Raw genomic sequence first — 15,447 nt, 5'->3', positions numbered from 1 at the left:
TAAAATTTAAAATGTTGATGTTGGTGCTTAAATACTTTAAAGAAAAATCTTTAAATTGTAAAATAATTTGTGTCAAAGTTATTTGTAGGGCAAAGCAGTAAGTGGTAGAATATGAAATATAGCTGTGGGTTTTTTGTGTTTACCTTGATGTCTCTGACAAGAACTCTATCATTTTTAATGTAAATTAGAAAAAGTTAAAAATATTAACTTTCTTGAAAGAACTACCTATTTAAGTGCCTTAGGGTGTCTTTTTGATAAATCTGTGATTGCCAGCATTTAGTCTCTTTTATAATTGCTTTATTATACACAAGAAAAGTTGACATATAAGTCCAGCTGAGTATGTTAAGCATTTTAGTAGCAATGGACCAATACCAGGCAAGTCTCAGAAATCAGCAGCAACAGCAGCCTGTGGAGGTTTCTTTGTATAGAAATGCCTTTGCATCTGGCTGGGCTCTTAAGGGATTGCCCAATTCAGACCCTAGCTTTTGGATTATATAAAGGGAGCCTTGGGCTTCCCAGGTGGCACAGTGGTAAAGAATATACCTGCCAAAAAAATAAAATAAGATAAAAAAAATTAATAACAACAAAAAAGAATACACCTGCCAGTGCAGAAGCTGCAAGGGATGTGAGTTCAATCCTTGAATCAGGAAGATCCCTCAGAGGAGGAAATGACAACCCAGTCCAGTATTCTTGCCTGAAAAATTCTGTGGACAGAGGAGCCTGGTGGGTTGTAGTCCCTGGGTCACAAAGAGTTGAACACGACTGAGTGACTGGATGCATGCATGCACATACATGCTTTCACACACACACACACACACACACACACACACACACGGAAGCCTTGATTTCACTCTGCATGATAATGCTGCTCTCCTAGCTACATAACAATTAGAATTGGAAGTGATTAGCAAAGAGGTTACCCAGATTCTCTTAGAATTCCTTGGTCTGGGCATCATGGCCTTCTCTTTTCTTCTCCCATGGATCCTGAAGCTGACATAGCTGTTTTGAGCCACCTTTGATTGAATTCCCTTAACAGGAGAAGTCCTGAAGATTACTGGTCCAGGGAACCAGTTGCCAGTCTGTGTTTAAGTATGATCATAGTTTCCAATATTCTTCCTGATCTATACTCTTCTCAGATGACCTCTGGTGTTTGAGACATGGCTTTTCTTCTTCTTCTTCTTTTTTTTTTTTTGGTGGAAAAAAGCAAACAGAAGTTTAAAATTAGGAAAGTGACAGATCTAGCCAAACCTTGAGAGTCGCAGACAGTAGCCCCTTTATTTTATTCAATGAAACCCTATGCCTGGCTTCGTGAACCATTATCTTCAATTTTCATTATTTCCCTTTTTAAAAAACAATCTTTATTTAGAATTATAATACTCTCTCTCTCATGTTAGTCATATAGGATTAGGAAAGGCATCTAAAGTAGATTAAGCAGTCATCATGAGCTGTAAATGAAATGAGTAAACAGTAGTAATTTTCCTTGAAATATTATTTTTAGTCAACATATGTCGCTTTTGAAAGAGAAATAAAGCTGTGGCTTGATCCACAGTTTTTTATGTACTTGAAATCATTTCCTTAAAAAAGGTAAAAAGAAAACTGGAATTCAGACCAAGTAGTATCTAATGCAGTTTTGCTTCCTTTAGGGAACCATGCCAGAGACCTCAGTGGTTTCAAAGTCTGATAAGACTGTCCTTGGCATTTGAGGAGTTTCTAATCAAACTGGCAACAGAAGAGGTATAGATGATAAGCTGTTTCTCTTGGTTGTTGCCATTAGGAGTCAAAGGGAAAAGAATGTCCAGATTATATATTTGTTTCTTTTTGTTTATCTTAGAAGATGGGGAAGAAAGGCATTTCATGGAAGAAGTATCATTGCACTGAAAGTGTCATACCACAAAAAAGCTGAACTTGAATCTAGTCAGGATTCTAGATTCAACTGCCAACTTGCAGGACGTGTAAAGAACAAGGGGCATAGTGTACATGATGTGGTAGACAATGTGATGTTTCTGGTTTGGCACATGTTGAACAGTAAGGTTTTTATAGGTCCTGGTTTGCCTGAAACCATTTATCCCCATTGTCCCAGCATACTTATTAAAAGCTCTTCCTTTCACGGTCACATGTGCCCCCAGTTTTGTATTGTCACCCTTGGAACCAGAAGCAGTTGGAGTGTAAGGCAGAAACTAGGACCAGAAAATCATTTTCACTTAATTCTGTGACATTTATTGAACCAGGAGAAACAGAGATAAGACACATGAGAAGGCTGTAGTCTTATGGGAGAAGGAGACATTTTGGTAGAGTCATAAGTGTTTTAGTAGGTGTGGTGGAAACTTTGGAGAGTGCAGCTAATTTCCTGGCTAGGGGCAGAGACGGGGAGGAGCAATAGTCAGGATGGGGCTTCCAAATGAGTTCCTTAAAGGTAAGTAAGAGTACCCAAGAGTGAAAAGGGAGGCATACATGTCTTTAAAATAGTGCTGACATTTACAAATAGGACTGTTTAATATAGCAGTAACATTTACCAGTAGGAAAGTGTGGTACAGCACAGGCTGTGTCAGGCAAATGTGGAGAAGGATAAGACTGGGCCAGAAAGAAATGTTTGGGAGTTCTCTGCATAGGGATGGACTGTGATAGCAAGGGAAGTTTATAGAGAAAGAAGAGCAATGGGAAGATCGAAGGAGCCAACAAAAGATCCAGTTGTCAAGAAGCGAGCCAGCTGGTCAGAAGGACTAGCAAAGTAAGAGGCTGTTCTTTAGTCCCCTAATCTGCGACAGAGGAGGCAAGAATATACACTGGAGAAAAGACAGCTTCTTCAGTAACTAGAGCTGGGGAAACTGCACAGCTACCCAGAAAAGAATGAAATTAGAACACTTCCTAATACCATACACAAAAATAAACTCAAAATGGATTAATGGCCTTAATGTAGGGCCAGACACTATAAAACTCTTAGAGGAAAACATAGGCAGGACACTGTTTGACCTAAATCAGCAATATCTTTTTTGATCTACCTCCTACAGTAATGAAAGTAAAAACAAAAACAAATGAGACCTAATTAAACTTAAAAGTTTTTGCACTGTAAAGGAAACCATAAACATGACAAAAAGACAACCCTCACAGTGGGGAAAAAATAGTTTCCCACTGACAAGGGGTTAATCTCCAAAATATACAAACAGCTTATACAGCTCAGTATAAAAGTAAATAAATAAACAATTAAAAAATGAGCAGAAAACCTAAATAGAAATTTCTCCAAAGAAGACATCCAGGTGGCCAACAAGCACATGAAAAAATGCTCAACATCACTAACTGTTAGAGAAATGTAAACCAAAACCACAGTGAGGTATCGCCTCCCACAGTCAGAATGGCCATTATTTAAAAATCTACAAACAGTAAATGCTGGAGAGGGTATGGGGAAAAGGGAACCCTCTTACGTTTTTGGTGGGAATGTAAGTTGATACAGCCACTGTTCTCTATAGAACAGTGTATGTGTGTGGTTAGTCACTAAGTCATGTCCAACTCTTTGTGACCCTATGGATTGTTGCCCATCAGGCTCGTCTCCCTGCCTTTTGTGAATAGGGCTGCAATGAACAGTGAGGTGCATATATCTTTTTGAATTATGAATCTCCATTTTTAGTTTTTTAAGGAGAACAGTATAGTGTTCCTTAAAAACCTAAAACTAAAACTACCATATGACCCAGCAGTCCCACTCCAGGTCATATCCCTGGAGAAAACCATTGTTCAAAGAGATACATTCACCCCGGTGTTCATTGTACCCCGGTGTTCATTGTAGCACTGTTTACAATAGCCAGGACATGGAAGCAAGCTAAATGTTCATCAGCAGAAGAATGAGTAAAGAAGATGTGGTACATATGTACAATAGGATATTACTCAGCCATAAAAAAGAGTGAAATAATGCCATTTGCAGCAGTGAATGGGGCTAGAGAGTATTATTTTAAGCAAAGTAAGTCAGAAAGAGAAAGACGAATACCATATCATTTATATGTGGAATCTACAACACAGATGAACATATCTATGAAACAGAAACAGACTCACATACAGAAGAGACTTGTAGTTACAAAGGGGAAGGTAGAGAGGGGAAAGGAAGGATCAAGGGTTTGGGATTAATCAATGCAAGCTATTATATATAGGATGGATAAATAACAGTGTCCTGCTGGGTAGCACAGGGAACTATAATCAATATCCAGTGATAAACCATAATGGAAAAAATAGGAGAAAGAATATTTGTGTAACTGAGTCACTTTGGTATACACAGAAATTAACACAACATTGTAAATGAACTTAAAAAAAAAAGATAAAGGCATCATGACGCTTCCTACTTTAATACTCCTAAAAAATAAGGACCTTATCCTGTATACTGACAAATCCAGAAGTGGGCAGCTAGAACCTGGGCAGACTTCCATGTATGATGCTGAAAGAGAAATTTTGTAGTTGCTATGATAATGCACCTGCCACTGGAAAAAAATCTTTCTCTTGCTTTTCCTCCACCCTTACCATGACTTTGCAAAGGAAGAATTGCTAGACTGGCTAAAGTAGATGAACCTAGAGTTAGAATTTTTGACAGGGAGAAGTAAGATATGAGGATGAAAACACATGTTTATAGTATCTGAGACCTACTGTGTCTGCATCATGAAATTTTATTTTTAGTTCTTTTCTGATGGATTGAAGTTGTTATGCCTGAGCTATTGTAAACCAAAGTAATAGTCGAATAATAGAATAGTAATAGAATAATAGAATATACTAGAAGAGTATGGCCCACCTGATGATGCATTTATTTCAGGCAGGGTTCAGTAGTAGAAAGTTTAATACAATGAAAGACGAGCAGAGTGACTAGAGAGAAAAGAGGGAGCGAGCTTTTTTGAGATGTAATGCCAGTTCTAATGTATTTTGATAACATCACTAGGTTACATTATTTAATAATTAAATATTTACTTGTTATGTATGTGACATTGAGGAAGCAGTGACGACAGAGTACGCACAGTGGAGCTTTCAGCTTAGTTTTTATTTTGTATTCCACAACTGGGGAAATCATGCTAAAATGTTTTCTCTTGAGGAAAAGTTTCTTTCTGTTTTTCCATTTCCAGTTAAGTTACAAGTGAGAAATTTCTGACCTGTTAGCAAGAAATTTCAAAATTCTGCATAACCCTTACATAAGTGAAACATAATTTATTATATACTAGTATATGTTTTATAGTATCATTGCCATTAATTACTAAATATATATTTAATTGTATTTGTGCTCTTTCTCCAGGGTAAAATGACTAAAATGCTTAATATAATTTGCTTCTAAATTTTATTAAACTTGTGCTGTGTTGTTAACTATGCATGTCTAAACATGAGAAAGATTGCTAATCTTTGGTTGTAGAGATTATGATATCATACTAACTCTTGCTTTTAAAATAAACATATTTTTGTCAGATGACTTGCAGGGTGCACAGTCAGAAATTGAGGCAAAACAAGAAATTCAGCATCTTCGCAAGGAATTGATTGAAGCCCAGGAACTAGCTAGAGCAAGTAAACAAAAATGCTTTGAACTTCAAGGTGAGATCAAGATTACTTTGACTCTTCAGGGGATGTGAAAGCAACAAGATATTACTGAATGGCCCCAAGTCCAGAGACATGGTTATCCTCTTCCGAATCCATGACTTTACTAGATATGTGATCTTGGAACTTTACTTATCCTCTCCAAGCTTATGATTCAGATCAGTATAGTAGAGACAGTTACAGTGGTATGACTTTCTTCTGAAGATCAAGAAAGACCTGTTACAATGAAAGATCTTAAGAGTTAATTATATATTAAGTACAATAGAAGGAAAAAAACATAGAAATATCAATTTCTAAGTTTTAATTATACCTAATATTGGCTACTGAACATAAGATAAGGGGCATTTATATTCCCTGCAGTTTTACAGTGTGTTCTAAAGTAAATGAGAGGAGCCAGGCAAGGTTAAGGTAGAGAATCTTCAAATGTCCCAACCACTTTTTATTCTAGTAGCTCACTTATCTATACAGACATAGGCCAGTTGGAGTCTGTGCTGTCCCCGAGAGCTAACCTTTTTGTATCATTCACAGTAGTTATCTAGTTGCAGTTGATTAGTACCTTACAAAGCCTTAGAATCCTCATGTTCTCTAAAATGGCCTTCCTCGCCAGAAGGAAGATTTGCATCCCACAGGGAACCGTGGACTTCCTGTCAGTAAGTACTTATTATGTACTTGGCAGTGAACATAAGAATTCTAAGTCTGGTTTTCAAATATAAGCTCACAGTGTTGATTAACAGCTATCAAGAATGCTTCTCAAGTGAAAAACAGCATATATTATCTCAGCCATATAAGATATAGAAAACTCCTATTCAGTTGAACATTTATTACTTACTTACTACTGTTTTGTGCTCCTAAAAATCTTTAAACTACCTGATTGCTAATACTGCTAATACTTACTGCCTAACTTTTGTTTCCCTCCATGAGCTTTAGGAGAGAGTTTCTTAGGATTTTCCAGTTGCTCAATTCTGAATATTTTCATTAAATCACAAAATTAGACATACTGTACTTTACTTCTAGCTCTTTTGGAAGAAGAAAGAAAAGCCTATCGAAATCAAGTCGAGGAATCCAGTAAACAAATACAGGTTCTTCAAGGTATGGAACACTTCAGGGCTATTTGGGATTGTTACTGTTTGTTTGTAGTAATTCAAAATAAATGGAAAGTAAGAATGCAGAGGGTTCCCATTTTCCATGGCTTTGATTCTTCTGTAGAATCTGAGACTGTAACTGGCTCTTGGTGGCCTTTTCTCTGTTTTTTAGAAGGAAGATTCCCTAGTACTGCAATAGTACTTCCCACTTGGAGTGGGGAAAGCAAGAGTGAAGATATGAATTTGTAAGAGTGTCATTTTCTGGGTTACATAGTGACTTACTATAGAGGAGGCCTGCAGACTGGATATCAGTTTGAGTCTGTTGGTGCATCAGCACTTTTAACTTGTTGGTGATATTATTTCTAATGCTCCTAGCACACTTGCATTGCAACAAAAATTGTTTACCAGAGTCTTTACAGAGACGACCTGAAAGACACCTGTCTGTCCAGGGTTTTCTTTGAACCAGAGCTCCTGGTACTTTGAGGCTATAATTGTGAGATGCTCCAGAAGATGTCTTTCCCATTCCATTGTAAAATCCCTAAAGTAAAATTAATTTGCCTTCATCGTCAGAGAAGGAACCAATGTTATTTTAAAATCTTTGTTTGAGTGGCAGGGTAAAAAGAAATTAAATAGACAGGTAACCCCTGTTGAGATGAAATGGGGAGTCAATGTGTGAAACCTAGGGTATTTGCCCTAAAATACCCAGAGAAAAACCAGTCTTTTGGGTTTTCGTTTCTTCTTTTTGAGTTGGACATTTCAGTTATTTTAAAAATTTAATTGTATTATGGTCAAACAAGAATTTCTGGAGTAGCTGGGTAGATGAATTTTTAAATTCATGAGAGTTTTTCACAGTTTTATTACAGTTTAATGCTGTTATCCATTAGTTTACATAAATCTGACTTATATCTGTATTTCCATCCTGTATTGTGTATGGACAGTTATCCCTGAAGGTTCATGTAGTGCTGCCTCTTGTGGTAAAGCTGCCCTACGTGAGTGTCATTGAGTGCCCCCTAGTGCCAGCATATATATTTCATGATTTTATCCACAAATCCATGGTCATGTAATCCCTGGCCATCATGCCCTTCCAGACTTTGAGATTGTTAACCTCTTACTGCTTCCCACAAACTTAAATGGGCTAGTATTTAATGTTTATTTCTGAGGCAACCTCTTCCTCCCCAAGCCTGAAATCCTCTTATTTTAATTGTTCTTTTCTGCCTAACGAATTTTTTTATACTTATAATTTTCTTGTGTTATAGTAACCAAGACCAGTATTCTAGTTCTGAACCCAGCATGATTTTATACAGATTGTTTCCAGTTCACATCAACAAGACCAGAGCTTTAAAAAATATACCTCTGACTAGGCAGTATTCAGTAACTTTATTAATTCATTAATTCAACCGATAATCCTTGGTTCTTTACTCTTCTAGTCTTGAGGATAGTATACATGAGATGTACCATGTAGTGAAAAAGATGAACAATAAGCAAATAAGTATATAATGTGATATCCAGTAAGAGCAGAGCAAAGGACTAGAGAATGACAGTGGACTATTTTTAGATAAGCCGGCAGAGAAAACTGCTTTAAGGAATTGACAATTAAACAGAAAATTGAGTTAAGAATATCAAAGGTTTTATTAATGTTTACCATCTGACCAAGCAGTTCTGTGTCTATGAATTCACCCTTACGGGAGGAAAAAAATCAAGATTGCATTATAAGATGTATTGTCATCAGTAATTAAAAACTCAACAGCATAATATATCTGAAATAAAGGATTAGTGAAGAAAGTTAATATAGCTGTTTTGTCGTTAAAAAATATTTATCACCCGCAGCATAGAGAGCACTGTATTCATTATGATTGCTCCCAATTTTTGTTTTTATATATGTATAAATGCTTAGAAAAAATCTGGGAAAATAAGTACCAAATGTTAGAAGTAATTTTCTCTGTGTGGGAGAAATAAAGATGACTTTGAGTTTTTTTCCTCTCTTTGTGTTTCTGTATTTTGATGTTTTATGCATTAAACATGGATTGCTCGTACAGTTTAATCAAAAGCAACAAACGGCTCTGACAGCCTGGGCTGTGCAGTAACTACAGTCCCATATGGACTGTTCTTTTATTCCTGATTACTGGGACTAAGAAAATGATGAGTAACTATACTTTTATAGCCCAACTACAGAGGTTACACATCAATATCGAGAATCTCCGGGAGGAGAAGGACAGTGAAATCGCAAGTACCCGAGATGAATTGCTTAGTGCCCGAGATGAAATTTTACTCCTTCATCAAGCAGCAGAAAAGGCTGCCTCTGAGAGGGACACTGACATTGCTTCTTTACAAGAAGAGCTTAAGAAAGTGCGAGCTGAGCTTGAGCGGTGGCGGAAAGCAGCATCTGAATATGAGAAAGAAATCATGAGTTTGCAAAATAGCTTTCAGCTTCGGTGTCAACAGTGCGAGGACCAGCAGAGGGAAGAAGCAACCAGGCTGCAAGGTGAGAAATGTACTTTACATAAAACTCTTAATGCTTGACACTGATAATTTCATAACTTGTACTGAATCGAATGCAGTCAGGCTAATTTTCTCTTCCGTAACGATTGATTGTATAAAAGCAGTGTTTTTATATTGAGGCTATAAACGTTCTTCACATCTGTAAGCTCTACAGTGAATTGAAAAAATTTGCAATTTTACATTTATTTATTTAAATACTATTAAAAATTATTTGTCTTGTAAAAGTGAAGTGGGGAAAAAAATATTACTGGAGTTCAGGATGATGAGAACTTCCTTGAGGCATAACTGCAAAGTAACAGAAATCAAGGAAAAGCCATATAAAATCTTTGTTTTTTAAAGGGGAAAAAATAGTTATGTTCCTATATTAACAAATGTGTTTTGGGACTATTTTAGGTGAACTAGAGAAGTTGAGAAAGGAATGGAATGTATTGGATACCGAATGCCGTTCTCTAAAAAAGGAAAATGTTTTGCTATCTTCAGAACTGCAGCGGCAAGAAAAAGAATTGCACAAGTATGCATGAACTCTTATTTAGGTTCAAAATATTTCTGTATCTTAGATTTTCATCTAAATTTAATTTAATTTTGATATTTAAATACCTTTTGGAACAAAATATTCAGCCAGGCTCTTTTCTGGCTACTTGGTAGATTAACCCCACTAAATGAGTACTGAAGCACTTTTTTTCTGGCACCACCTCTATGTCCTTTCCTTTGGGTGTATTCATGGAATACAGATTCATAAATGCCGCCTTCCCACCCCCATTCCCAAAAGCTCTAAGCAAACAAGCAGCAAATGATCTATGATTAAATTCACCTGTAAGCTAAATGGTAATAAATTTCAAATACAAGTTTGTTTTTTTCTTTCATGCCAGTGATCCCTTCTGTTTATAAGGTTCATCAGAAGATGGCTGTGATAAAAGAATTGATATTATTGAGACAGAATCAGCTTTTCCTTATCAAACAGGGTTATGTAAAAAGTAATAATACATGACCTAAATCAAATCCCTTATGATTATACAGTGGAAGTGAGAAATAGATTTAAGGGTCTAGATCTGATAGGTAGAGTGCCTGATGAACTATGGAATGAGGTTCGTAACATTGTACAGGAGACAGGGATCAAGACCATCCCCATGGAAAAGAAATGCAAAAAAGCAAAATGGCTGTCTGGGGAGGCCTTACAAATAGCTGTGAAAAGAAGAGAGGCGAAAAGCAAAGGAGAAAAGGAAAGATATAAGCATCTGAATTCAGAGTTCCAAAGAATAGCAAGAAGAGATAAGAAAGCCTTCTTCAGCGATCAATGCAAAGAAATAGAGGAAAATAACAGAATGGGAAAGACTAGAGATCGCTTCAAGAAAATTAGAGATACCAAGGGAACATTTCATGCAAAGATGGGCTCGATAAAGGCCAGAAATGGTCTGGACCTAACAGAAGCAGAAGATATTAAGACGAGGTGGCAAGAATACACGGAAGAACTGTACAAAAAAGATCTTCATGACCCAGATAATCATGATGATGTGATCACTAATCTAGAGCCAGACATCTTGGAATGTGAAGTCAAGTGGTCCTTAGAAAGCATCACTACGAACAAAGCTAGTGGAGGTGATGGAATTCCAGTTGAGCTGTTTCAAATCTTGAAAGATGATGCTGTGAAAGTGCTGCACTCAATATGCCAGCAAATTTGGAAAACTCAGCAGTGGCCACAGGACTAGAAAAGGTCAGTTTTCATTCCAATTCCAAAGAAAGGCAATGCAAAAGAATGCTCAAACTACCGCACAATTGCACTCATCTCACATGCTAGTAAAGTAATGCTCAAAATTCTCCAAGCCAGACTTCAGCAATACATGAACCGTGAACTCCCTGATGTTCAAGCTGGTTTTAGAAAAGGCAGAGGAACCAGAGATCAAATTGCCAGCATCCACTGGATCATGGAAAAAGCAAGAGAGTTCCAGAAAAACATCTATTTCTGCTTTATTGACTATGCCAAAGCCTTTGACTGTGTGGATCACAATAAGCTGTGGGAAATTCTGAAAGAGATGGGAATACCAAACCACCTGACCTGCCTCTTGAGGAATCTGTATGCAGGTCAGGAAGCAACAGTTAGAACTGGACATGGAACAACAGACTGGTTCCAAATAGGAAAAGGAGTACGTCAAGGCTGTATATTTTCACCCTGCTTATTTAACTTATAAGCAGAGTACATCATGAGAAACAGTGGACTGGAAGAAACACAAGCTGGAATCAAGATTGCTGGGAGAAATATCAATGACCTCAGATATGCAGATGACACCACCCTTATGGCAGAAAGTGAAGAGGAACTAAAAAGCCTCTTGATGAAAGTGAAAGAGGAGAGTGAAAAAGTTGGCTTAAAGCTCACCATTCAGAAAACGAAGATCATGGCATCTGGTCCCATCACTTCATGGGAAATAGATGGGGAAACAGTAGAAACAGTGTCAGACTTTATTTTTGGGGGCTCCAAAATCACTGCAGATGGTGACTGCAGCCATGAAATTGAGAGACGCTTACTCCTTGGAAGAAAAGTTATGACCAACCTAGATAGTACATTCAAAAGCAGAGACATTACTGACTAAGGTCCATCTAGTCAAGGCTATGGTTTTCCTGTGGTCATGTATGGATGTGAGAGTTGGACTGTGAAGAAGGCTGAGCGCCGAAGAATTGATGCTTTTGAACTGTGGTATTGGAGAAGACTCTTGAGAGTCCCTTGGACTGCAAGGAGATCCAACCAGTCTATTCTGAAGGAGATCAACCCTGGGATTTCTTTGGAAGGAATGATGCTAAAGCTGAAGCTCCAGTACTTTGGACACCTTATGCAAAGAATTGACTCATTGGAAAAGACTTTGATGCTGGGAGAGATTGGGGGCAGGAGGAGAAGGGGATGACCCAGGATGAGATGGCTGGATGGCATCACAGACTCGATGGACGTGAGTCTGAGTGAACTCCGGGAGATGGTGATGGACAGGGAGGCCTGGCGTGCTGCGATTCATGGTGTCGCAAAGAGTCAGACACAACTGAGCGACTGAACTGAACTGAATAATATATAAGATCAAAAAATCTCTAAAACCAATTAAATCTGTCATAGTATCCAGTACCCTACAGGCAAACCAATGAATGCAGTAGATTTGTTCCAGCAAATTTAGTAGAGAGTCTTGTTTTCTTACCAACATTTATTGTATAGTTTAACATTTATTTCTTCCTTTAAAATTTGACCCATTTTGATTCCATATTTTTTATTTAAGCTGTGTTTACATTCTAATTCAGAATATGAAAGTGCAAGTGTTTGTCACTCAGTCGTGTCCAAATCTTTGCAACCCCATGGACTGTAACCCGCCAGGCTCCTCTGTTCATGGAATTCTCCAGGCAGGAATATTGGAGTGGGTAGCCATTCAGCCATTCCCTTCTCCAGGGGATCTTTCCAACCCAGGAATTGAACCCAGGTCTCCTGCACTGCAGTCAGATTCTTTACTGTCCGAGCCACTAGGGAAGCCCAAATATGAAGGTAGTACATGTTTATTATTGAAGCCATTCTTTAAACTGTCTCCCTCCCCTTAGTACACCAAATATGTGAGTCATTACTCTCTTGTTAGCCTTGTGCTTATACTCCTAAAGAGTATTAAGGTTAGCAAAAATTCAGTGATCAAGATCAGTTCTCATAGAAAATAAGCTTTAGGGAAAAATGATAATTAGATGTATCAGAAAATAGTGTTCCTCATTAACTCTTGTGAAAACAAAGACAGTTGCAATATTGGTTATATATTAAAAAATCAAGAACTAATTGAAGGAGCAAGATGTACTGACTTTGTAAAACTCCTTCCTATAATATTACGTGCTCAGTATCAGTATCTTTTTTTTTTTAATATCAGTGTTTTTTTTTTGTTTGTTTGTTTTTTTTTTTAATTTTAGTTTTTTATTTTTTAAATTTTAAAATCTTTAATTCTTACATGCATTCCCAAACATGAACCCCCCTCCTACCTCCCTCCCCATAACAACTTTCTGGGTCATCCCCATGCACCAGCCCCAAGCATGCTGCATCCTGCGTCAGACATAGACTGGCGATTCAATTCACATGATAGTATACATGTTAGAATGTCATTCTCCCAAATCATCCCACCCTCTCCCTCTCCCTCTGAGTCCAAAAGTCCGTTATACACATCTGTGTCTCTTTCCCTGTCTTGCATACAGGGTCGTCATTGCCATCTTCCTAAATTCCATATATATGTGTTAGTATACTGTTAATATCAGTGTTTTTAAAAGCACTTTTTTCTCTTCCATTGTCTTACCATTCCATAATCTTTTCTATGGGTGTTCCTCTTTGAATGTTTAGAGTTAATTAACAATAGAGAATAAGACATGTTTGTTTTTAACATGAAAGTTTGTAAAAGCAATTTCAAAATATGAATAGGACAAAATAATGGCCCAAAATACAAACAGACAAATAAATGGATGCACTCACAGACGCACCCACACATATGTTTATGTGTATTTAGTATCAACTGGTCATCAGTTGACAGAACATGTGGGCAAATTATTTGGTATAAAATGTATGTAAGATGATACAGACACTCAGGTTCTTCCTATTTGGAATACATTTGGATCTTGGTGAATCCATTTAGTTTGGTATTCTATCAAGCAAGAAATATTGATATTTGATTACCAGTATTGATTATCTTAAATTATTCTTCTTTTTGAATATTTGATACTTTAAAGATTCAGACTTGATCACTTATTTTTGAGATATGATAAATTGAAATCTAGCAGATTGTTAAATGCTATTTTAAAAATTACTTCCAAGTTTTGTTTAAATGTTGAAAAGCAATCCTACAAATTCCTTATGAATTAGAAGCATATGATTTAAAAATACTAGGCCCCAGACTGTTGGCATATCAGTCATCAGGTTATCTGTCTAAACTCACATAAACTATTTTAGACATTAATTCTGCTTTTTAAACTTTTTGATTCAATAGTTCTCTTAATTTATTTGTTAAGCCACCCCAGCATTTGAGTAGTATTTAGAAGCTAGTCTTTCTTTACAGTGTCTTACATGCTGTCTAGTTCCTAGCTATATTTCCCTAACAACATGCTCACACCTAGGATCTGCCTAGCATCCAATCAGCATGAGATTTATTCTCTATAGTACTTCAGGTACAGTATTGAGTCTGAGACTTATGATCTATCCTGAGAGGCATATAACTGTGATTCTCAAAAACCTTATCCTCTTAAGCTATTTCTGTTGTAGATGGGAGCCAAATTCTTTAACACAGCTACACTGTACAGGTCTTTTCTTCTTTGTTGTCCATGAGGTAGAAGGAACAGAACAAAGAAGTTCTATTTTTGTGTGTTTTGGGTTTTTTTAAAATTTACTTTTAATTGGAGGATAATTGCTTTACAGAGTTGTGTAGGCTTCTGCCATACATCAACATGAATCAGCTACAGGTACACATGTGTTCCCTCCCTCTTGAACCTCCTTCCCATCTACTATCCCATCCCACCCCTCTAGGTCATCACAGAGCACTAGGCTGAGCTTCCTGTACTTTATAGCAGCTTTCCACTAGCTATCTGTTTTACATATGGTAATGTATATATTTCAGTGCTCCTCTCTCCATTTGTCCCACCTTCCCCTTCCCCCTCTGTGTCCATAAATCTGTTCTGTATGAACAAAGAATTTCTACTGACGCTTGTCGAGAGGTTTTCCTAGTGTGTAAATGTGATTTTTTTTTTTTTACATCAAATTGTAACAGTAATCACAGGATTTAAGCTGGAAAACAGCCTCAGAAATTCCTGAGTTCAGTCTTCTTGTTTGGCCAAGGAGGGCACTGAGGCTTTCCTTGTGTTATTTGTGTCTGTGCAAACAGCGCCTGGCACAGATCTAAGAGGCCAGGAAAGGCTCACTCAGAGAATGGAATGGTACCAGTGAACTGACTTGCTCAGCATCCCACAGCTAAATAGTGGCAGATCTGAGGTCTACATCCCAACCATCCCAGTTCTTTGTTTTGTGTTTTCCTCTCATTTTGGTATCTTCTCATTTCAATAGGTTTATCTTTAGTTAAAGTTGGAAGTGGCTCCTAAACTTTTTAAGTTTGTGCTCGCCATCCTATCTGTCAAGTACTTGAAGAAACTAGTTGAAATATGTGCTTTCTTTTCATGTAGAAGACCTACACTGAATATTTTTATGATATAGTGAATATAATGTGATATGACCAAATATAGTCACCTTCTACTTCTTTTTTTTATAATTTCAACCTTTGCATGTATTTGATTATCTGAAAATAGGAAACAGCTCTAAACGCTCATTGTTTTAGTGTTT

The 15,447-nt window shown here is 37.1% G+C and overlaps 1 protein-coding gene across 50 annotated transcripts in view; it reads left to right on the top strand.

Annotated features, from left to right (window-relative positions):
• SLMAP (sarcolemma associated protein) overlaps positions 1-15,447 on the top strand; it is a 157,103-nt gene that overhangs the window by 131,795 nt on the left and 9,861 nt on the right. For 30 of the 50 annotated variants that reach the window (XM_069560596.1, XM_069560599.1, XM_069560581.1 and 27 more), the window contains 4 exons: positions 5,425-5,547; positions 6,565-6,639; positions 8,794-9,114; positions 9,525-9,642. In XM_069560596.1, coding sequence (XP_069416697.1) covers positions 5,425-5,547; positions 6,565-6,639; positions 8,794-9,114; positions 9,525-9,642 — 637 coding nt within the window. The remainder of the gene's footprint in view (positions 1-5,424; positions 5,548-6,564; positions 6,640-8,793; positions 9,115-9,524; positions 9,643-15,447) is intronic. The other 20 variants (XM_069560615.1, XM_069560617.1, XM_069560607.1 and 17 more) reach the window with 1 other exon arrangement.

This window comes from Ovis canadensis, chromosome 19, assembly GCF_042477335.2.
Source record: "Ovis canadensis isolate MfBH-ARS-UI-01 breed Bighorn chromosome 19, ARS-UI_OviCan_v2, whole genome shotgun sequence".
Taxonomy (NCBI): Eukaryota; Metazoa; Chordata; class Mammalia; order Artiodactyla; family Bovidae; genus Ovis; species Ovis canadensis.
Note: the sequence above shows the minus strand (reverse complement) of the source record. Positions and strands in the feature narration are given on the sequence as shown.